The 24,534-nt window shown below is 37.7% G+C and overlaps 2 protein-coding genes across 4 annotated transcripts; both read left to right on the top strand.

Annotated features, from left to right (window-relative positions):
* Positions 1 to 439: 439 nt before the first annotated feature.
* LOC105047479 (uncharacterized) lies at positions 440 to 9,979 on the top strand. 3 transcript variants are annotated; one of them, XM_010926411.2, is made up of 5 exons: positions 440 to 734; positions 5,180 to 5,305; positions 8,247 to 8,366; positions 8,451 to 8,560; positions 9,681 to 9,979. In XM_010926411.2, exons 1-4 carry the CDS (start codon positions 698 to 700, stop codon positions 8,513 to 8,515), a joined length of 348 nt encoding a protein of 115 aa, XP_010924713.1. In that variant the 5' UTR covers positions 440 to 697; the 3' UTR covers positions 8,516 to 8,560; positions 9,681 to 9,979. The 3 variants fall into 3 exon arrangements, with proteins under 3 accessions (XP_010924713.1, XP_010924711.1, XP_019706614.1); XM_010926409.3 differs by lacking the exon at positions 9,681 to 9,979 and having other exon boundaries at positions 8,451 to 8,851; XM_019851055.3 differs by lacking the exon at positions 9,681 to 9,979 and having other exon boundaries at positions 5,139 to 5,305; positions 8,451 to 8,851.
* A 3,231-nt stretch (positions 9,980 to 13,210) lies between these two features.
* Positions 13,211 to 23,422, top strand: LOC105047480 (protein STICHEL-like 4). The gene is given in 8 exon segments (XM_073259027.1): positions 13,211 to 15,451; positions 15,454 to 16,157; positions 16,858 to 17,077; positions 17,350 to 17,910; positions 18,970 to 19,394; positions 19,396 to 19,637; positions 22,240 to 22,300; positions 23,153 to 23,422. Coding segments are annotated over 8 exon segments (3,642 nt in total). The 5' UTR covers positions 13,211 to 14,115; the 3' UTR covers positions 23,246 to 23,422.
* Positions 23,423 to 24,534: the final 1,112 nt, after the last annotated feature.

Genomic DNA, 24,534 nt, shown 5'->3' with positions numbered 1-24,534 from the left:
ATTTAATCTAATCTGTTTAATTTATTTAATCTATTTAATCTAATTTAATTTATTTAATAAATAAATTAAATGATTGTATCAGATTATTTATTTAATAAATATATTAAATTTAGATCTAAATTTTTAATTTATTTAATTAATAAATTGATGATTTTTTTTTATCCAATCTGTATTCATCTATTCGCCGATCCAATCTAATTCCCACCCCGATCTAACCCATTGCACGCGAACCAGGAACCTGGCGACTCGATCACTGCAGCCGAAGCGGCAAGAAAGGAATGGTTTAGCCCATTGAATGCGAACCAGAGAAGCTGGCGGCTCGATCGGTACAGCCGAGCCGTCGCGGCAAGAAAGGAAGCGTTCAGGAGGTCCCTCAAGGGGCCAAAAAAAAAAAAAAAACAAAAAAGATCCATAAGAAAATTAATACATAAGCCAACACCTCCAGCAGTCCAACGAGTGCCGCTTTGGACATCCCCACCGGAGAAGAGCTCCCGGCCTTGCGCTCTTTCCTCCCACCTGCATCCATCCAAACACCCCCCGAATTCCGAGCCGTCTCTTGGAGATCCCTCGCCGGACATCGGAGCCCTTGAGCTCGCTCCTCCTCCTCCTCCTCTTCTCGCCGGGGCCGGCGAGAAGGCGATGGTCTGACCCCCTCCCTTTCGATCCGGAGGACAGACGTCACAGGGAAGTGATTACGATGGGCTGTGCTGGATCCACCCAGAGCAAAGGCGAAGGTGAACTCTTTCTTCTCCCCATCTCACCCTAGGTTTCGATTTCTCCAGGTCTTTTCCTCATCTGGGATGGGTTTTTGTCTCGCGTGTATCCTCAAATTGTGTAATTTTCTTGAGATGCCGAGTTATATTCATTATCCAAAACCTTTCTGTTTCGATCTTGCCTTTGTTTCTTGATTGATCATGACGGGATTTCTTTATTCCAGGTTATAGATTGGTGGATGGTAGTCGCTATGCTCTCTTTATTGCTATTAGCCCTTGTTTAAATGCTTCATATGGATGCAGGTGTTTTGAAACTGGATCAGTTCAGGTCCATGTATCAAAAGTCCGGTTTTTTCAACAATTGTCGACTAGGATGTCTCTGTAGTGTATAGATTGTGAAAAAACAGGATGGAACTTGCACCCTGTAAACATTTATCATCTTGTAGCATTTTTTTCCTGGAAAAAAAAATGGATTCTAATATGTTAAAAAAATTTGGCGGTTTGGTACCATGACTGGGGCGTTGATACCAACAACAAAATAACATGACTATAAGATTGAACATTTAACGCGGCACATAAGTGTGTTACATGCTTACCGGCATTCCCAAATCATCTGCCAGCTGGTGGATGGGATTACTGTTTTTGTGATTCTGTTGGTGATTCACTAAGTCAATAGTGAAATTTTTCAGCTAATTACCATTTACAGCATTTAGTATATTGTAAACATATCTAGTCTTGTTAATTTTTGTTCAAAAATACCTGGATCTAATATGTAAAGAATTAATTTGGGGGCTTTGGTAGCGTAAATTGGCCTTGATGCCGGCAATGGACTATGTAAGTTCAATGCAAAGAATTTGACGTGTTGCATATATGTTTACCAGCATTCGGAATCATCTGCCAGCTGGTGGATGAGATTATTTGTTTTTGTTATTTGGTTGGTGATTGATTGCATCAATGGTAAAATTTTCAGCTAATTCACATTTATGGCTTTTTTTTTGTTGATGGAATATTTTTCTCTCTACTATGTAAAGAATTAATTTTGGGGTTTGGTAGTGTAAGCTTGGCCTTGGTACTATCAATCGGTGATGTAAGTTTAACATAAGGCATTTGACATGACATAAAAGTGCATATAGCTTACCGGCATTCCCGAATCATCTGCTAGTTGATGGATGAGATTACTATTTTTTTTTTATTTAGTTGATGATTTATTGCATCGATAGTTAATTTTTCAGCTAATTCACATTTATGATTTTTATTATCTTGCTAGCATTTTTCATTAAAACAATTGGGATCTAATATGTAAAGATTTGGGGGTTTGGAAGCATAAGGTGGGCCTCGATATCGACAAATGATGACATAAGTTCAACATAAAGTATTTGACATGACATAAAAATGCATATATGCTTATTGGCATCCTTGAATCATCTGCCAACTGGTGGATGAGATCATTATTTTTGTTACTTAGTTGATGACTTACAAGAGTCGTAAAGGAGCTTTTTTAGCCAATTAACATATACAATATTCAGTGGCTAGTTAAATGGCCATGCAGTTATTTGCGGCTAGTTAAATGGCTTTGCGGTGTGTAATTTTTTTTTTTTTTAAAATCTTGCCTGTTTAAATTCTAAATGACCACTTGTTTAGCCATTTAAACATTCACATAGAGGTCTTAGATGTTTAAATGGCTATTTACTTAGTTGATGATATAGAACTAGATCCAAAATTTTATGCATTTAGTGTTTAGTATAGATGATGTTATGTCATAGTTAAGTATAGTATTTGAAAGGTGAATCATATGGTGCATTTGACTTTTCATACAGGTACATGATCCTAGCCATTCGTTTGAAAATGGATAGAGTAAGATGTGTGAATGGGTCACTAGTCATGCCTTCTTTTAACTTGCTCCCTCTCCTTTCTTTCTTGTTTTTTTTTTTTTATAACCTTCTTCTTATACGTCTTGCAATGCAATAACCGAGATGGAGAGCAGTTATTGGTGTCATCTCTGGTGGGGCAAGGTTGCTAATAGTGGGGAAGGATGTGTTATGGATCAGAGAGGGCTCCTTAGAGATGGTTGGAAGTCAAGGGCGAAGAAGAGGCTGGGGAGGAGGCGAGGGCCCTTTTATATGACAAGGTAGTAGACCTGCTTATTGGGTGGACTGGGCTAGGTTCTGGCTGGGCTCAATTTAGGGTACAACAATGATTTTCTAGGCCTAAGCTTGGCTCGGCTCAGCCTTCAGTCTCCTTCCCATGTCCAAGTCCCCTCCATACTGAGCTTCGGGCTTCTAAGCCGGGCCTCAGACCTCGCTAAAATCTTTTTTGTTCTTCAATTGGTTTGTTGGAGTAACAAAAAACATGGAGGCGGGGAGGGCGGGACAATGTGAGGAGGCGGGGAGGCTGGGATGATGCGAGCAGGCAGAGAGGTCAGGATGATGCGAGGAGGAGGTAGGGACGTCAGGAAGGAAGCAGGAAGGCAGGAGGAGCAGCCCTAGAGCCACTGCCGCCTCCTTCCCCAAGATGTGTTCCTTCTAATTGCGATTTGCGATGAAGCAGGTTGGATTAGGGAAGAGTTGAAGAGGGAATTAGGGATTCGGATCATCCAAAGGGTTTACCTAGGATGTAGGTTCAAGAGAAGTTGACATAAACCCGAGTCCAACCCTTTTGAAACTCGGGCTTGATTTTTAGGCCCGGTCCGACTTGTTGGACTGAAAAATATGGCCCAAGTCTGTTTTGAAGGAGTCGAGCTAGGGCGGGCTACCTACGAAATGAGTCGGTCTACAAGGCAGTGAGGAAAAAGTTTACAATCTCATGGTAGAGGATGATATGGGTCTTGCCAGAAGTCTGCATTGGATGAGGTGGAGGGGCAGAGATGGATGTGTTAGGGGGATCCTTGGAAGGGGATGTTGCTTGAATAAGAGATAAGAACAAATAAAAGCAAGGAAACAATGGTTGGCAGTCGTAAATTAGTAATTTTCGTAATGTACCCCACATCAACCAATGGTTGGGATCTACTCTTCTATCTATTAAAAATTATAAAAAATGACAGTAGCAAAACCCTATCTAAAATGATGTTATGTGGCAATTTGATCAGGAAAGTCTTGACCATGAAATTACTGAAAGACTTCAAATTATTCAAGAGGATGATGAAAAAGAACGTGGAAGTAGATACAACCACATTTAGCATTATGCCCCTATTACTTATAATACAACTTTCAACCGAACAAGTCATCGTCTAATAATTTATTATTTGTATCTTGTACTTTATACAAAGCAGCTTCCCTCTGAACTTTGATATGTATGCATATACATAATTTTTCAAACTGCTTGAATTTATTATTCCATTTAAATTAAGAATTTAAAAAAAAAAATCATGTCCTGGTGCCATGTTACCCTGGCAGTAGCACAGCATTTTGTGCGATGCTGGTTTTTCGCACGAACTGGTGCATGGTGTTCTGAGCATCAGCATAGCCAATACCATGCCAAAACTGTATGTTGGTAGGGCAATGGAAAAGTACATGCTGTTCTGTGCCAACCAACACTTTAGTTCATGATTTAGATTCAAAAATCATTGACATTTTAAAGGACAGGATAGCATTTGACAATAATTTATCTTTTCTGACAATTCTCTGATTATCATGCATTGTTATGGCATGTTTGCATGAATTTTCAACATTAGAGACAAAAGGTGCTGGCCACTTACAAAAATCTTGGAGCATGTCCTGATAGAAGAGATAAATAGATCCAAATTTTACATCCAACAGGGATTGTTAGGTTCTCTTGAAGTGTTGAAATTACATTGTTCAGTATATATTCTGTATTATTGTCTTCCACCAGTGTTCATTTTCTCTAAAATGAAAAAACTAGTTTTATTTTTTGTCATAACAAATGACAGTTTTCAATTTGTCAAAGACTTATTGAATTTAGGTTTACTGCAGCTTCTATAAAACTGTTTAATGGAACGATTTGTATGTCATTTGAAACTTTTGAATGGTCCATAGAAGTCTGAACTACATCTCATGTAAGTCTAGTAAGCCTTGAGTGGTATATGACTTTTGATTAGACCAGAAAATGTATCCCCATGTCTTTGGTGGCTTGACCTTTTAGTGCAAGTCATATTAATGGAGATGCATCTTTTCTTTAATATCCTACTTCAATTAGCCACATTTTGTGTTAGAAATGAGGATCAGTTTCTATTGTTCTGCATTCTTTTGTTAATTGGTAGAGTGAGCTATAATTTTGAAATCTTGTTCTCATATGCAATCTTTTTTTTTTTTTTATTTGGCACATATTATGTGAGTGCATTTACAGTTGCAATTTACTCCTACATCTGTACCTTGTACTTCCTATTTTAATATCATTATTTTTGGTTTTTGTTCAAGTAACATACAGCCCGGCTCTCTATTACACCTGTAATTTTGCCCTTTTATACAGTTTGTTCAAGTTTTTGATCTGGTGAGCTTTAATGCTCGCAGAGAATACTACCAGAAAACTCCGAAAGCCAAAACCATGGAAGCATAATCAGCCAATAACCAGGACTCAGCTTATACAGATGCGTGATGAATTTTGGGATACAGCCCCACATTACGGTGGCCAGAAAGGTGCTCATTCCCTTGAAGTTGACTCATCTTTGTTGTTTGTTATTACCACATGAGTTTTCTGAGCATTTAGCACCATCTACATTTTTGATGACAAAAGCAAAACTGTACTCGCGTGCGTCGAAACTTTTGCTCTAGTATCTATTTTCCCATTGTTGGCCTTAGAATCATAAAAGAGCAAAAGAGTTTGAGATTAGGATCTGTCATTAAATCATTGAAAATGAGGGTTTCTAATCATCATATATTCTGAAAAGTCACATATTTGAAAAAGGAAATTTAACAAGAGCTTTGTCATCTGTTCATTTTCCTTTCACTATTACAGGTAGTTTTCTTATTAAATGAGAGGAATGCGTGCTAAGTACAAATGATATTTAAAAATGCCATTCTTTCCATATTCATGGCATCTTGTTGACATTTTAAAGCTGGCATGCCTGTTTACTTCTTCTATGTGATGGTGGAATATCAAGCTGTGTGACTTGTCCAGGACTTTCTGTGGTGCACTTTGCTGAGCAGTTAAAATTCTTTTCTGTCTATCAGATTTTATTGTCTCAGTGAAAGTGGATGCATGTATGGTCAAGAAAGATGAATTTCATATCCATTTGACTGAACCTTGTTACAGTTTTATGCCATAGCTAGTTTAGTTGTAAGGTGAACTAATTAGAGGTGACCAAGTATTACAATGAGGATTCTGTGCTCCATAAAGATGAAAAAGTTGAGGAAAAATAAAAACTAACGTTCAAAGCACAATACAAGTTGAATCTAGTCCATATAGTCTCTCCCAGATTTAATGTAAGCTTCTTTTTGCAGCCAGATGACCCACTGGTTGGAATGTCTCTTTTGTTATTAGAAACTCTCTTAAGTACATGCAAGGTCATTAGATAACTTTATTTTCTACTGGTCCTTAATATAATAAGGGGAATAAATCCCAAATTTAAGTTGTGCTCTTAATGAGTAAAACTGTGTCCATCTTCTAATGTTTTAAAATCATAAAGCTATTCCTTCTTGTTCCATGCTCTTATAAAACCCCTTCTTCAACTCTTTTCCTGTATATTCCTTTCATGTTACTTTAGTTTGACCAACAATTATAGAGGGCATATGGAAATGGACCACATCCACTTTTTTCTTCTTGACATGTAAATCGGCACTTCTGCATGGAACAACATAACCATTTAAGTTGCACAGTGAAAGAACATTTTCATCATCATTGCTTCTTTAAGACAAATGAGGATTCCATCTCATGTTCTTTGTAGATTACTTTCCCAAATTTAACCTTCAGAATTACCTTGAAGTAATGGATCTTTTTCTTTCTAGTCAATTAGTCGTTAAACTTGACATTCCTTAACTTGCACATGAACTTCCATGCAGCAAAATCAAACTTTTAATGCAGGTAATTAATTTCTGTTTTTGTCCTAAAACTTTTGTGGTTCTATCAACATTAATTTTAAAAATAAATTGAAAGAAGCCCATAGCCAATCCCCTGAAAGTTGATCTGACAGACAGAAACTTTAATTGTTTTTCTGTTATATGGAACAAAAATGTTACATTTATTTTTCAATGAAAAGTCTTCCAGATCATTCATGCAATAAATATGATAGGGAAATGGCCATTGAGAGTTACTGCTGACCCAAACTTGCAACCCCACGATCCCATACCTCCCCTCAACACCCCCCCCCCTCCGAGAAAAGAAAACCACCAAAACCAAAAAAAAAAAATAATAAAGAAGAAAAAGAATAAGTTTATTGAGTTTAGTTAAATGACCACCATGAAAATCTTCCTGATCCATTCTTGATCCCAAATATAAACTAGTGAATGAATCATATTCGTCAATACGCCTGTTTGACATTTGGGTTGCAAATTTTACAAAATAACACTTCCTCTATTAAAATGATAACTAGTCAAAGTAACATATGGGACCTCTAACAGTTTTTAGTAATTATAAGTTGGAGGGTCATGTTTATCTTGTCAAACGGAAAGTCTAAAGTTATTTAATCTGCTTTTAAAAAAAAAATCTAATTGAAAGAACATTATCAACATGCCCTCTTTGCTACGATCACACAGTCATGAACTTGTTGGATTTCCATCCAGTTTGATTTATTTCCTATTAAACTTGAGGTGAGAAGTGCTACCAGTACAGTTGGTCCCTGCTATGGGAGTCGAGTATCTAGGTGTTTTCAGTACCTGAGATAGCCACCTATGAGAAACCAGATAAAGGATTGGACACCAGACAAAAAAATTTTCTTCACTGCACCGTCATTTTTCTTGCTAATGCTCCAAGGTTTTTCGTTCATTTGTATCCTGTCTCTACTTTTCCTCCTATTACCTTCATTTGACTTTATTAAGATAAGTGTTACTTATCTTTCAATTTTTAGGTACTTCCTTCCTAACACTGACCTTTTAATTAAAAAAGAGATCAAATCAATTAAGAGAAAGGAACACTTAGCGTGCAAGTGCCCTTTCAGCAAAGTGCTAAGATGTATGAGGGGTAGTCTTACTATTTCTTTTATCAGTTAGTGTTTCGTTTTCCTAATAATAGTGTGGTATTGTCTACATAGAAGACATTCTCAATAATACAATGTCTATTCTCTAAGATACCTTTTCAAGTTGTTTAGAGAGTGCAATGGTTCAGAAACATCATGTTTTCTTTGCACATTCTTCCACGATTAGTTGATGCATTCCTAGAATTAACTGCACCTTGAGAGGTTTAACAGGTCCATCTGTTCTAAGTTTTGGAATCATTATTAAGAGAAGTTTCAAATAAAATCATCATGCAAGCTCTACTCACGTCGTCATTCTTTTAGGTGCAGAGCGAGAGAAAGAGAGAGAGAGAGAGAGAGAGAGAGAGAGATTGTAGCCACGTGGAAACCTACTTCGCCAATGGGTTGCTTCTGAAATATCTAGAACATTAAGGATTATATGTTATTTATATTCTATTTTGCTATGTCAGAGATTTGGGATGCACTCCGAGCTGCAGCGGAAGCTGATTTAACCCTTGCACAAGCAATAGTGGACAGTGCTGGTATAATTGTTTCAAATGTTGACATGACTCTTTGTTATGATGAAAGAGGTAAAAATGTGTCATGTTTCTGTTTTTCTCTTTGCATATCAATCATACCTGTGGAACTGTCTTTTAACAATAGCCTTATTGCAGGTGCTAAATACGAATTACCCAAGTATGTTTTGAGTGAGCCAACAAATTTGATTCGGGATAGTTGACCAAATGAGGAGCCCAAGCATGAATACATCATCATTGTAAATCATGTAAATGACTCACCCTCCTCGTATCTTTACTGGAAGGCCAGTTTAAGCTTCTGCTCAGCACTTTAAACTTGAACCATTTTTCTTCTTAAGCTTTTATCTGTAGCTGGAGTTCACTCGATAATGAACAGAATACAAGCGTGCCCTGTGTAATGGTCAATTCATCTGTTCCTACATATTACATTCCAACTTGTTTTTATTTTCTGGATGTTATTATATGCCTATTGTGAGACATGCTTACCCTTGGGAGTAGTTTTCATGCAGTGAGTAATGCAACGAAATCTTGTATAGTCAGAGTATTCCTCTCAGAATGTTGTTCTGCTTTATCTATTTATTTATTTTGTAATTTAACCAGACAAATGACGGTATACTCTTGGTAGTTTCTTGTCACATCAAACAAATTTGCTGTGCTTATGGTGGTCGACAGTAACTTAATAGCTGTTATGTTTTTAGAATAATTGAAAAGATGTGCTTTCTGGCTTATGTGTGCGTGCTAAAAGGATGCAGTTGTTGAAAAATTATTGTTTCTGCCCATTGAAGACAGAACTCAGAATGGATGGAGCGATCTGATAGATGGAACTCAAGCGCAATATATTCTTTATATAAACCGGGATTTCTGCAAGTATATCCTTCAAGATGCCAAGTGTTAACGGGATCTGAAGTGTCTAAATGAACAGGCATTGTTCTTTCGGCCCTTGAGCGTCTCCCTGGAATATGATCCAGCCAAGTATGGATCAACTACCAAAATAAGTGCAAGAAATAGTTTTGTCGATTAACCTTTTTGCATGACCATTGAACTTGTGTTTGCATTCCAAGAAACACCATGGTAGCAATTGCTTTAGTTTCTAACCAGTCACAAGTTAAGCTGAGGCTTATGATTGTTCTTGCACTATGATCTGATGATCTTCTGGATCATGCAAACCCTGTTTATGCTGTTCTTTTATCCAGGCCAGTAATGTTTCTCATTTTCCAGATTGTTGTGGGAGTAACATAAGCCCTGTGAAGAAATAGGGTTTTTAGTTATTAGTGATTTTATTACTGCAAAACTTTAACTTAGAATTCTTATTCATTCTCTAGTGTATCCACTAGCACAACATATCTGACGTGACGCATAATATTTCAGGGTCAAGCTACGTGATTATTGGACTTTCTAGCTGGAACATTCTGTCCAGTTTAGCAGTGAGTCAGGAGGCGATGTACACGAGTTGGTCTGCACGTGCCCTTTTCATTCATAGCCCATGCCTAAAAAGGCACAGTAGGATTAGGGCTTCCTTTTTATCTGGGTACAAGAGCTTGCTGATCAAGCAATAAAGATATAAAATTGGTGCAGAATATTCTGCCTATGGCACATTCATCCAGATAGGACATGTGAATGGGCCAGCCATTCTCATTTCTTTGCAAATCAAATCGTCATTTAATATCTGATCCAAATGGCACATCCACTCTTATATTTTCTTTCTTCCCCATGAATTTCTTTTCATAATCTGTGTATGATTAGCAGTATAGTTGGCGTGCAGCATCTATCTGTCTTCTTCAGTCCTGTAAAATGCTAACAAAATCCAGGTCCCCATCATTCCCAAATCCGACAAACTAAATAATTGCCAGGATTATATGTTTGCAAAAAAGAAAGAGAAGAGATAAGGACATACACCTCACTGTAGCTGCTAGCTATCTTTTACGCTTTGTGGAATTTACTAGCTGGTTTCCCTTCAAGATATGACTACAAGCAAGTTAGAAGGGAATGCTATAACCCAGTTTAACACTTCCATCGTTGATCGTTTTATATTTAATCCTTTACACATAGTTCGGCCTTGTTTTTATACACTGGTTCCCTTGCACCACTGTCTGTTATACATGCAAATCAAGAATTAAAATATTAAATGATCCTCAAAATTAAAAGCCAAGAGTAAAAATGCTCGATCAATAGAGACTAAATGTAAAGCGACTTCAGGAATGCTTAAAACCGATAATGCAAATGGTTCGAAGGACATTAAAATGGTTAAAAACAGCAATGACTTAATAAGCCCACGCCATTCCTCCCACTTGAGAGTTGAGGAGAGTCTAGCTAATGGAAGACCCTAGCTCTGGCAACCATTCCCAAAGGGAGAAAGGGAAGTGACTGGACTGTGATTAAAGAACGGTTCAATGGTCGTGGGAGCGACGAGTAGAAAAGAAGGGACAGCCATGATTAAAGAATGGATTCGGGACTTGAAGCATTGACTTGGCCTCCATCGAGTTTGGAACTGAAGAGGACGGCAGGCACCGGTTCCCTCGATTTGGCCGCCACACCGTGGGAACCAGGCTCGCAAATACTTTGTTCCGTTGCTTTTGATGTGTTTTACGAGGCTAAGCACGCACGCGACCACACAATCCCTGCCATGAAAGCGTTGTTTAATGGAAGAAAGCATGTAATGGGCCGTGGACATCAGGGACCACAAGATGAGCTAGGTCCCCACGGTCTAAAGGCGATTGAAATTCGGATTTATAATGCTTAACCATTTAACCCATTTAACTCGACTCAATTTTTATAGATCGAGTTAGATTATCAACTTAATAAAATAATCAGATTTAGATCTTCAATTTTGAAGTATTTAATAAATATATTATATTATGATTGATAGATTTTTAATTTATCTTGTATGTGATCCCATCCATACGTAGTTCGACTCGGATTCAATTGCCACCTCACTTGAAATGGTTTAACTTTGCGGTTTAAACTTTGCCATTGGAAGTTATCTTAATGAAATTTATTTTTTAGGTCCTGGCTGATTCATAACAATAACAAAACATAAGTTTGATTGTCTATAAATTTGGACAAGCTAAGTAAGAAACCTTATCAGTTGGTTTCCTTTGACCTTTCAGGAACAGCCAAATGGAACCGCTGGAAATAATGGATACATGCTTTCCGTCGTATTCTTCTATTGTCCCCGTTGAGAACTCTTCTCTTTTGTCAAATATTTTATCCGTAACATTTTTTTTCCTTATTTTTTTTTTTTGATCAGGACCAAGCTTGTTTCAGTGCTTTATAATATAGAAAATGGAGAAGAACCGTTAGGAAAGTTGTTGTAATCCAATATACACCACATAATTGTGTTATTGTTACATATTTGATATTGTTGTTATTGCTACATATTTGACACGCAATCTTTCTTTTTTTTTACTCTATGCTCCATCAAGAACCATATCTAGAAAAAAATAAAATTTTAAATATTAGTTGCTTAATTTATTCATCTATTTTATTTTTGTTTTGAAAAAAATTGCTCCAACTTGATAACTAAATATTAAAACTCATGTCCAATGGATCCTAGTACTAAAGCATCAAAGTCCTAAGATTTTTCCAAGTAGGGTTAAAGGTTCAAATTAGGATTGAAATTGGATTGATTATAGATCATATATAATATATTCATATTCATATTTATTTTATTTGATAATATAGATATATATATTCGTCGGATGCAAAAGTTTAAATGCACGAATACGTATCCAAATTGGTATCAGATGGATGAATATAAATAAAGAATATAAGTTAGATAATTAATTTTTATGATCATAAAGTGAAAGATATCGTTTGTAAATTAAATTAATAGTATATTAATATAATTATATATTTTAAAAAGAATTATAAATATTATAAAAATTAAATAAAATTATAAACAAAATCAAATATGCATATATGAATTAGATAGTTGTTTATTTATTAAAAAATAGATATAAATATTTATAATTTAAATATATATATGTATATGCGGATATGAATTGTAGTTAAATATTTAAATTTTTATCAATATTTAAATATGAAAGTCAATTCAGAAGGTCCACCTCAGTTTTGAATGCAGACGCAGCCGTACTCTCCTGGCAATTGTTTGTGGATAAATATTTTCTAAATCAAAGAAATTAAGCCCCAGACACTACATCCAACGGTTGTTAATCCCAGTACCGACATTTACAATAACACCATAAAATCCATCCGTTCCATTATTGATCTGATGATTTAAGTGTGGTCCTGTCAACATCTGCACAGCCCGTCCCGGTCACATCCTTTTCCAACTCAGCGTTTTTTTGACCGTTATAGGTTGGATGTGTGGGTCCCGCTATGTCCCTTCTTGCCGACCATCCTCTACTGTTTCACCGTATCGCAATAACACACAAAATTTTCGCTCCCCTTCTCACGCACAGCAGTCACCGCTCCCCTGCCTCCCATCCAACAGTCAATCGTCGATCCGACGGATCCTAATCAATCTCCTTGAAATAAATTACCAAAAGTGCCCTTCCTACCAGCCACGTGTTCTCCCAACCGGCAGCCTCCTGACCGAAGCACGTGCGTCGCGCCACCCTCGTTGTCGTTATCCCTCGTGGCGATAGCTGATACTAATGATTGCGATAGCAAGTGCTTCCACCCTTCTCTCTCCTCATTACTCTTAATCTTACCTACAATTAATATATTATCACTAATTAGGGCCAAATATAATATCATTATCCTCCAAATCCCAAGGGATCCCCTTCAATCAGGACCGTCCAAAGCAGAGACGGTCTCCAGAACGGGACAAGGGCATCAAATCGAACGGAAGGTCTAACCGATCGGACGGCCAGATTGCCTGTTAAAACTAAACGTCGGGGATGTATAAGTAAAATCTGCTAGCAAACCTAGTCTAGGGCTATGGTACGCCCGCAGGCGAAAGGGCTGCCCGCAAGTACACCGGGCACGGGGTCAGTGGCCTCGCCAACGGACCCCTCCTCTCTCTAGGTATCTGTCTAGCTATAAAGGAGATCGCCCGGCGAGTTCTTATAGGCCTTCGAAAGAGAGAGGAATGGAACGGCCGAGGGATCGAGATCCGCTCGGTGGGCGGAGGGTGCAAAGCATGTGATTATCTTTTCTGGTGAGTGGCTCTGCTCTTCTTCTTGCACGAGCTCTTCTCTCTTGGCTTTGATGCTTCTTGGCTTTCGAATTATCCGAAACGATGGAGGTTTTAGGTTTCGATTCTTGGAACAGGAAGCGGACGTAAAGTTGCGATTTTGAGCTCTTTTGGGGGGTTTATTTTGCAGGATAATCTGATTTTGGATCCGATACTTCGGGTTTAGTGGTATTTTGAGGAGCTCTTAAGGTTGCTCTCGATTTCGTCTTCAAGCGAGTCTGTTTCTTGGGATTTCTTTATTCAATCTTTTGGCCATTTGAAAGAAAAAGAATTTTTCCTTTTTCTTTTTTCCTGTTGGCTCTTCTTTTGATGGAGCTTGAGTGATTGCAGAGTCTTGATAGTGACGTCTGGTTTTTATTGAACTCTTTGGGTTTAAATTGTTTTTTGGTGCCTGTTTCAAGTTCAAGAAATCAGGGATTGAATTAATGCCGGGTTGTATGGTGCCTTCTGAAAGGGGGAAGGCATGTGGGATTTGATTTCGTGGGCATTGGAGGAGTAGAATGAGATGAAATGCATACTATGGTTCGGCATTGTTTTTATCAAGACACAAGATGGCAATTGGGAGGCCTGAGACGGCTATTTGTGCCATTCTTGGGGTGATTTGTTACTGTTATTGCTGCTTGAAGACACAATTAGATTTTGGTCATGACCAGGGCCGTACGCAGCAATTTTCTTAAAGATGACAGCAGTGCTATCGGTAATCATCTTAAGGATGAGTATGGTGCCATTAGCGACCATCTCCGCTACCATGTGCATCTGACCAATTGTATTCACTTGAAGAACCATATGCACTACCACAGCCCCAACCCGGCCGAGAGGTCCCTTATGAGGGATCTCATTGTTCTTCAGAAGTCAAAATCCCTTAGAGATCCCTCCACCAGTCCTCCATCGTGGTTTTCCCCTTCCACTTTTGGCAGCCACACTAAGAGACCGGGTAAGGATGGTGCAATGCATAGTGGAAGAAGATCTATAGGTGCTGATGGGCGAAAGGAGGCTGGTCGGATGTCCGCAAGCTCACCGCTGGCTGCAGGTGTTGCAACATCAAAAGTTGCTGCTGTAGATTCTAGCAGCGGCCACAACATTGCAGGAGATATGGATGTTGAAATAAGTAAAGGGGAAGAGCACAGCAGAAAGAGTCGGAAGAGTGATATTTCACAAGGAAGCGAGAATCCACACAAGGTGGAGGCAAAGGACAAGAGGATTTCCCAGAGGGCTGCCCATGGACAGGCTGCTCGTCTCAAGACTCTTTCGGAACAATTGGAGGAGGTTGCAGGTCATACAGACAATGAGAGGAGGAATCCTCCTCACTTATGCCGAAATAGGATGCACACAGGTGAAGAGAAAATCCATGAGGAGCCAGAAGCAAGCAGTTATGGCCACTGTAGTGGGTTGACAAGGGGGAAGAGGCGTAGGTTCAGAGGGATGAGAAGAGCCCGTGGTTCCACTAATTCGAGAAGTGTGAGAGCTCAACATAATATGTCTACCGGCTCTCAATCACTGGCTCAAGTTTCCATGCATCAGAAGGGCTATGCAGGGGAAGGACCAGAGGAGGATGCTGAGCTAGAATTTGCACGGGCGCCAAGACATGTATGTGGGATTCCATGGAATTGGTCTAGGATTCATCATAGAGGTAAAACATTTCTAGATATGGCAGGAAGGAGTTTGTCCTGTGGGCTATCTGATTCAAGGTTGAGAAAAGCTGAAGGTCCTGTTGGACAAAGACGAGGGAATACTTCAAATATGCCTCAAATTGCATCTGATCATTTAAGTTCATCAACGAGCTCTGATTCAGAGGCACAACTATTACTAGTTGAGGCATCAGGATCTCAGGATAGTGATGTCAATCCTTATTTGATACAGGATTATTCAGGAGAACTTGGAATTTTTTCCAATCACAGCCTAAGACATGAAGACTCTGACCTTGCATCTGAAGCACGGTCAGGTAATCAGTGGAAATCTAGAAGCCGCCATGGCAGGCATCGAAGCTGACCCAGAAATACATGCCAAGAACCTTCAAAGATCTTGTGGGTCAAAACTTGGTTGTGCAAGCTCTTTCAAATGCTGTTTTGAGAAAAAAAGTTGGGTTGATTTATGTCTTTTATGGACCTCATGGAACAGGGAAGACATCTTGTGCTCGTGTATTTGCGAAAGCTTTGAATTGCCAATCCTTGGAGCATCCAAAACCTTGTGATGTCTGTGCTTCCTGTATCTCACATAATTTGGGTAAGAGTCAAAATGTGCTGGAAGTGGGGCCAATGGGTAACTTCGACTTTGAGAGCATTATGGATGTCCTTGACAATGTGATGCTATCACCATTGTCGTCTCAGTATAGAGTGTTCATTGTTGATGACTGTCATACCCTGCCCCCTAACTCATGGAATGTCATCTCAAGGATTGTTGACCGAGCACCCAGGCACGTGGTTTTTATCCTTGTCAGCTCGAATCTTGACCATTTGCCTCATATAATCATATCCAGATGCCAGAAGTTCGTTTTTCCAAAACTGAAAGACTCCGATATCATCTCTACCTTGCAGTGGATTTCAACCAGCGAAGGCATGGAAATTGACAAGGATGCTTTGAAACTCATAGCATCACGGTCAGATGGATCCTTAAGAGATGCTGAGATGACCCTCGATCAGCTGAGTTTGCTTGGACAAAGAATTTCTCTTTCTCTTGTTCAGGAGCTTGTAAGTTATTCCACTATTCCTATTTTTTCAATTTTCTATATTGGATTTCATAATTTAAATATTTAATTAGTATATTTCTGGAACTGATCTAGAATTGTTCATCATCTGCATTTCTAAACTCAAATAGATTTCATTGAACTTGAACATGCCTCTTGCTAAAATTTTACGAGAATTAACATAAATCAATGTTTAAATTTCAAAAATTTTAAAGAGAATCTTATTTTGCTGATTTTGAATGATGAGGAAACAGAGACTTGGAAATAGGGACAGACTTGCAACTGCATTTTGAATTCCAGTTGCAAATGAGGTCATTGTGAAAATAAGACACCATCTATGAATTAGCAATCATATGTTGTGTCATATGCAGTTCAAACATCTAATTTTCAATCCTTCTGTTTTTAAGATGCATAATTCATGTATATATTGGTGATACACCCACATGAAAATTTTGAGATCTCAATCTTCATAGTTTTAACTGCTGCTTGAGTTAGGAGGTAATGAAGTAACCACTGGCTCTTTATGGCACATTTAGACACCAGGATTCTGTGGATTAGGCATCAGAGCATATAGATCACTTTAACTGGTAATGAAGGAATTTACTGCATTAGTCTGCTGTAGTAAAATTTTAACTTCTAGAAGTCAGTTCAGATTCGCACTATCTGACATAAACAACTCTTATTGTTATTGGCTCTTTTCCCAGGTTGGTTTGGTGTCTGATGAAAGATTGGTTGATCTACTTGATTTGGCATTATCTGCAGACACCGTGAACACTGTGAAGAGCTTAAGAGAGATAATGGAAACTGGAGTGGAGCCTCTGGCATTAATGTCACAACTTGCTACAGTTATTACTGATATCCTTGCTGGTAGCTATATATTCACACGAGAAAGACTACGCAGAAAGTTTTTTCGCCGACTGTCCTGTGAGTTGAAATTCTTTTTGCTTCAACCTTTATATTTAAAAATCATTACAAATTCTAGGTTTTTTTTTTTCTTGTTATTGAGTTTCATCTTCTGCTTAACTTTGTTGGGAACAAATCTCAATATCTGAGAGTACGGCATGTTTCTCATGTGATTTGACTAGCTCCACCCTGCTTTAGCTTAGTTCACTGAAATATGCTACTATGCTACTATTGTCTTGTTATTTTCTAGGCTTTGCACAACTTATTTGTATCTCACATTTTGATTGTTTCAGTATCCAAGGAAGATATGGAAAAATTGCGCCAGGCTTTGAAAACGCTATCTGAAACTGAAAAACAGCTGAGGGTGTCAAATGACAAATTGACCTGGCTTACAGCTGCTCTGCTTCAACTTGCTCCAGATCAACAATATATGTTGCCAAGTTCTTCTGCAGATGCTAGTCTCAACCACAGCCCGTTGGTCTTAAACAACTACAGTGACAGAGATAAACCTAGGAATTTTATTAATGAGCAGGAGGAGATGCATATTTATGACAGGGACCTGTTAAGAGGAAATGGAACAGGAAGTCATGGCTACAGAGGTGCTAGCGATGCAGTGCGTGGTAATAATAAGATGATTCGTAATCACCTTAGTGGAATGGTACATGGTGAGCACACTTCATGCAGTCTTATGCTGTCCGGTGGAGCTACCAAAGCAGGTGAAGAATATAGTTATGGTAAAACCAACAAGGATAATGAGAAGATCTGGCAAGCAGTACTTGAGAATGTTCAATCAAACATGCTTAGGCAATTTTTGTATCAAGAAGGAAGGCTAAATTCAGTCAGCCTAGGTGCTGGTAAGATCTTAAATTCATGCAAGTTCATATATCCTATATTTAACCTTACCGTGTTCTATGGCAAGAAACATCATATTCAGATATAAGTTAAGATGTTCTTTGAATATAGTCAGATCAAAGTTTGGAAAATAACATGAATATATTGAAATGAATATGCTGAGGCATTTTTCTATCAAGAAGGCAGGCTGAATTCAGTCAGCCTAGATGCTGTTAGGATCTTAAATACATGTTGCTTCTGTATCCTGCCTTTGTTCTTATCATGTCAAATTTCCATGAAAAGAAATAAACGCATAGTTAAAATGTGTAAATATTCTTTGGATATTGTATGCTAGCTCGTTTTTTAAAATTGTGAAAATAATTTGAGAAGGCTGCTGGCAGGAAAGAGAGCCTGTGAAATCAATGAACAACAAAGAAGAACTTGTAAATTCGATAGGGAAAAATTAGTATGAGGCTCGATATTTCAATAGCTTATGAAAAGTTTCTTGCATGCTTAGGCTATCTGATCTGTTCAGTTCTCATTTCCTTTGTTATCCTCCATGGAAGTTGTCTTTGTAAAGCTTGTTTGAAATTGCCAGCTTATTAAGATGGAAAGGTCTCCTGGTGGTTGCATTGGTGACCTTGGTTCAAATCCCACCTTCACCATGTTTTTGGGGGATTAGTGGTATTTGTGTGAGGGTTTTCCTCCAGTTGTGTAGTCCATTTCCTGTAGGCCTTTCTGCCAAAAGGAGGAAAAAAAGAACTTGTATATGATATTATAATTTGAAAGAAAAGAATTGCAGCCAGTATGCACATCCTGAAAAATTGTTGTTATTTAGAAGGTCTGGCGGCTGTAGAAACACTTTAAAATGGGTTTTATTAGCTTGTAATTATCCTTGCTTTATGTTATCTTTTCTTGCATGATGCTTGTGGTCCTTCCTGCCTCACCATGAGCATTTCTGAATATAGCTTGCAATGGCAACCTTAAGTCCAAATGAATATATCTTGAATTCCTTTGAAAATATTCCACTCTTAATGGATTAAAATTGAATAATTGATGTCACTGCTGTGTCCCGGTTGCAGCCCCTACAGTGCAATTGTTGTTCAGCTCAGACGGATGCAAGTCCAAAGCTGAAAAGTTCAGAGGGCAGATTTTACAAGCATTTGAATATGTACTTTCTTCTGCAGTAATACTGGAAATCAGATGTGGATATAGGAAAGATGGGAACTCAGACATCCAAAATCAACATGTTTTGCCTGCTTCTGAGAATGGTTCTTCTCAGATGACGAAGCGGCAATCAATCACCAATCAGAGGTCACTTTATTCAGGCTCTGAAAAACTTACAAGAAGGCTACCAAAAGAAAATGGTATTAAAGGGATAGGCTCTAGACAAGGTCGACGGTTGCACTCTGATCCCCATGTAATGGCAGAAGGTGAAATAAGTGAAACAGGAGCTACTGCTTTAGAGCATGGGAACATTGAATTAACCAATAACACTATAGGACATACAGAAAAGGCACATGAAGGGTGTATGGGTTGAGGAAGCTTCATCTTCTCAGCACCAAGCTAACTTGATTCCTCTATCAAAAAGTAGGGAAAGTGAAGAACAATATCGGCGACAAAGCTTGGTTAGAGGAAAAGTATCCCTTGCACATGTCATTCAACAGGCTGAAGGTTGTTCCCAGCGAGGTGGATGGTCTAGACGCAAAGCAATATCAATTGCTGAAAACTTGAACAAGAGAACTTGTAAGTATTGGAATTGCAGTTCTTATTTATGGTATCTATTTATTGCTTCATTTGTTGTTTTGTTATTTGTAGAAAAAAATTAAGAACAATGATCATATGCATCTGTTTTTGGATTGTCTATCTTATTTCCACAATTGATTGGAAACTAAATTTCCTTTAAAAGCTGCTGTATTTAATATATCACGGTTGGATAAGAAAGCATATAGAAAATCAGAAGTATCGACACTGTGCTGAAAATATTATCAGACTTTCACTGTGTTTGGAGTTAAGATATGAAAAGGATCTTTCTCATTAAGTAACTTGAAAATTGTTGCATGGAAATGCAGATACCCTCTTAAACAAATTGTTCTATTCAGGAAAAAAAGGAACTACTGATAATATTGTCCTGATTTTGATCTTAATATTATTTGACATGAATGGGTCCTTTTAACACCTGTTTATTTATTTTAATTTCCTCAAAGAACATTTCATTTAAGAGACTGCTTAGCTGTTAGAAATCTACCTTTGACTTGTACTGAATTTGGTAAAAACTAGTTTACTCTTTATGGTTTTTGTTTCCAATTCTCAATTTTGTACAATCTTCTCTCAGCTAATGGACAGTTGGTATCTGCTGACCTTTCTAATCAAATACACTTACGTCTCTACTGTTGTAATGCAAAAGACCTTAGCCATGGATCTATGAGTTGCCCATCCATGAACATACCCTTGTGACACTGCATAGGTTCCTAGAACAGCACTGGCAGTTTGGTGGGCTGCAGGTTAGCTGAGACCCTATTGGTTGATTTAAGAAACCTTGCAGTTTATAGCTACGAGTCTCTCTCTCTTTCTCTCTCACAAACATTATTTGAATTCCCTCCACACACACACACACACACAAACATTATTTGGATTCCTGAACCTCATTCCCTCTTGCTGGTCCTGTTTTCATGTTTTAGCTTATATAATGGGCAAGTAAAATGCTAATTGGGCTGGCAGGTTGGGTCTAATCCATATAAATTAAATGGGTTGGGCATGGATTTTTTTTTTTTTTCGCTTCAACCTGATTATAAAAATGTGAGATCCAGGTTAAGGGCTTTTTTAGCTAAGTCAAATCTGACCTCGCCTGACCCATTACCACTCACACAGGAGAAAGGCTAATGGTAAGTGAGCATTTAAGTATAGTTAATTTTACATGATTTAGATTCATTAAATAAACCAAGACACACATAATTGAAAGTTGTATAGTTAAAAAAGATCAAAAGTTTTCATTTTAAAAATCACACATTATTTTCTTTCTCATTCTTTAAAAAAAATTGATTATTTAGATTATTGGGGTGTAATAATGAATACTCACATTGCATTCACTTAAACTATAGCTCCAACATTTTAGAACTACGTAAAGTTTAATTCAACCCATCAAATCCAGCTTAGATTATAAAATTCTATCCTATACTGGAAAAAAGCCACTTGTGAGGCTGTATATTTCTCACTCTTGGACCTCGACTTTGATTAATGGACATGTTTGAGAGCATAATTCTATCTATACTGGAAAAAGCATTGTGAGCTGTATATTTCTCACTCTTGGACCTCGACTTTGATTAATGGACATGTTTGAGAGGCACTAAAACTTAACACCTTCCTCCACATTGTCATATAGATCTGATCTTTAATCAAATCTTACCTAATTTGCTTGAGGTCCATCATTGTTCTTTTCTGTGCTTTTGCCTTAGTATTGTTCAATCTGATTGTTACATCAAGCTCCCATAATCCTTATACAATTCATTTCTGGGGATCCATGGTATTTTTCCAATCTACCTGTTTCTTTCCTCTCAAGTTTTTGACCAGAACTTTTCTCTATACTTACAACATAGGAGAGAAATGGCTCATTAGTCCATTTAGATATTGTTGATTGGTAGCTTCTGATGGGTGGGTTGAAGGGGAGGGAAGCTGAAATAGAATATACTGAGCTGTGTCCAAACTGTTCATTAACAGCTTGATTATTTGCAGTCCTAACTGACCAGGCTCCTTTTCAGTTTGATGTTCAGTCGATCTTGAACACCACCCAGTTGCAAGTACCAAAACGTCATAAATATTAGGCATCTTGCCTGGGTAAAGATAAAAATCCATATTGGGCCAATAATTTGAGCAATATGCCCTAGGCTTTTTCTTCAAGTGTGGAAACTGCTGGACTAGGATGAGGATTGGCTCTTAGAATTATAATAAAGTGAAATATGTTGAATGCTTTTCAGAATAGTGCCATGCTAAATTGAAAATAAATGTTCAATAGCAAGTTGATCACATAAGGAGTTTGTACATGTTCACTGTTGAACAGTCGACAACATTTAATCATGTGTATAAATGTTCATTTCATAACAAATAGTAGAAGAATTTAACTCATAACATGAGTTGGATCCTTCCGTGCGGAAATTTTTGGTGTGCTTTTATATTATACTTGGAACTACGCTAGTATATCATGCACTTGAAGAAATGCAGCCCACACATTTACTGAACAATATATTTTAGATTTCCATTGTGCATGTGAAGCCTTATGTGAATTTATTGTCTCAATTATACTTTAAGAAATAAGCTTGGTTGGTTGTATTGATAGTTACCTAATTATACAGGAGACTGGAGCCCAGATCACGAACCTTACTCTGCTGGAAAGCTTCTAGGGTAACTCAAACAAAGGTATTGCACTGAAATATCATCTATTGCATTTTTATGTGCATGGTAATAGCCTTCTCCAGAATGTGAATCTTTTTAAGAATCAACACAGGCTTTTAAATGCCAACAACAACTTACTTTCTTTTTACTGTTAATGTTTTCAACAACATCGGATCACATTCTATTACAAGCTGTAGTCCAGCTTTCCTGACTAAGTAGTTGATATTTTCATTAAATTGCTGGATGCCTGGTTTAAATTGGGCTTGGTATTTTATCATTATCTGACATCATAAGAAACTCTTGTTCTTTTTCTTTTGTTAATTTATAGGTGTGGATGGTTCTGCATCTTTCCATGCCTAATAAAGAAGGAAAATAGCTAGTTATATAATAAAGACTAGTCCTACATATTTTGACAGATACTGAAATATGAATGTAGATTATCTAGTAAAGATGATGCATGCATGGGCTCCACCACATGGACCACTTGTGTGTGCCTTTTTTTTGTTGTTCCACCCTGGTAAAAGAGAATCCACTGTCCTGGAAATCAGTGCTCCACATGAATATGTGATGTCTGATATGGTTACCATGGTCTTGACATAAATTAGTATTTTTGAACAAGTAAGCAATATAGAAAGAATAATTGCCCATTCATATTTTTGATCTTTAGGCAAATTAATTCTAAAAATTCTTTTTTTGAAGGATGCTGAAAACAAGAAGTTGCAATAGTTTTCATTATGTAATTTAGTGGTAATATGTGTATGTGTTTTTACCATGGCCGTTGACATAAATTGATATCTTTGATCATTATGCATGTCTATGTGCGTATTCCCCTTTTCATGATGAGCATGCTATTCACTTTGTAAGTTGTCTCTGCAGCTCTCAAATCTGAGAATCAGGACACGGAGACCATGCTCTTTGTTAAAGCTAGTGACATGTGGAAGATGCCTTCGTGCTAGATCCCCAAGGTAAATTCCCCATTTCATATCCGATTAGTGTCAATGGATGTATAAGACATATCTGCATTGCTGCAGTTGTCTTACATGTATTATTAGTTCTCTTTTTTGACTTTGTTATGTCAGTCATTTTAGGAAATTTTGTACATTCGTCAAAAGTGAAAGAATGAAAAATGAAATCCATATTCTTTTATGTTAAAGTTTGCAAATATGTCTCTTATTTTTATCATTTTGGGAAGAAACTGGTGAAGGGAAGTCCATATCTGATGTTTTCTGCCTGAGCTCAACCTGAATCAAGACTACATAAAATATCTCACTTGCTAATGCATTCCTCTTAATTTTTTTATGCTTTATAAGAAGGGGTCACAATATATTCTGAGCTGAGCACATCAAGCTCGTGTAAGTTTTTTCAGTTTAGAGCTTTGGCATAGTCTTCCATTTTGGTGGAGGAATCCCTAGGCCAAGTTCAGTTAAGAACTCCAAACCTATTCAAATTTTTATATGCATGTGATATATAGTGTTTTAGCCCCCACAATATTTATGTTCCTATAGTTCTGTCTCCACATGTTAATGTATCCCTGACGGAATGTATTTAATATGAGTAAATGAACTGATTCAGCACTCTTGTGTAAGCTGTATATATATCTGTTTAACATCAAATTACCAGGTTCATCATGAAATGCTTATTTTGGGGAAGTGTTTCCCTGGGTTTTCCCTTGGTTGCCATCGAATCTGCAGGGAATTTCCTTGCCTATGTATGATTGCTGATATCTGTTTGGCTGCTTCCCTCAGCATCAAGTTGATAGCTGAGCAATGAATCAACTCGTTACCTAGCCTTCCCCTGTTATGTCGATCTACCCCGATTACAGGGAAAATTTTCCATCAAACTCGATGCTTACTAAACTCAAGGTCCTTGTTTTAATATATGTCCTTGTTAAACCAGAAATCCCACCTGGTGTCCCTGTAACTCTTCATGCTTCAATTGACATTGCATGCGAGTATGATCCTATTCCTTTTTCATCGTAATATTTTTGCACTTCTTTGTTCCACTGGATTCCTATTCCTGTGTGTTCCTTTAAGCTAACATAATAGGTTGATTCAAAATCTATACATCACGTGTTTTGGCAACACATATGGAGTCTTGACAAACAATCGATAGATTTGCTACGACATTAGACGGCTTGCGAGCAGGATTTTGATGAGACTGATGTATCATGTAATCAGATTATATAGTTACAAACAGATTCTCTTCAAAAGAGTTGAAGGTGATACACTCTAGTGCTAGAAAATTACCACACTTATATA

Source organism: Elaeis guineensis, chromosome 6 (assembly GCF_000442705.2).
Source record: "Elaeis guineensis isolate ETL-2024a chromosome 6, EG11, whole genome shotgun sequence".
In the NCBI taxonomy this organism is placed as follows: Eukaryota; Viridiplantae; Streptophyta; class Magnoliopsida; order Arecales; family Arecaceae; genus Elaeis; species Elaeis guineensis.
This window is presented reverse-complemented; position numbering and strand designations above follow the sequence as displayed.

Excerpts from the sequence above, each read along its gene's own strand:
- LOC105047479 (XM_010926411.2), top strand. The coding sequence starts at position 698 with ATGGGCTGTGCTGGATCCACCCAGAGCAAAGGCGAAG. Across the intron at positions 735-5,179 it reads CACCCAGAGCAAAGGCGAAG|AGAATACTACCAGAAAACTC; the intron begins GTGAACTCTTTC and ends TAATGCTCGCAG. Across the intron at positions 8,367-8,450 it reads TCTTTGTTATGATGAAAGAG|GTGCTAAATACGAATTACCC; the intron begins GTAAAAATGTGT and ends GCCTTATTGCAG.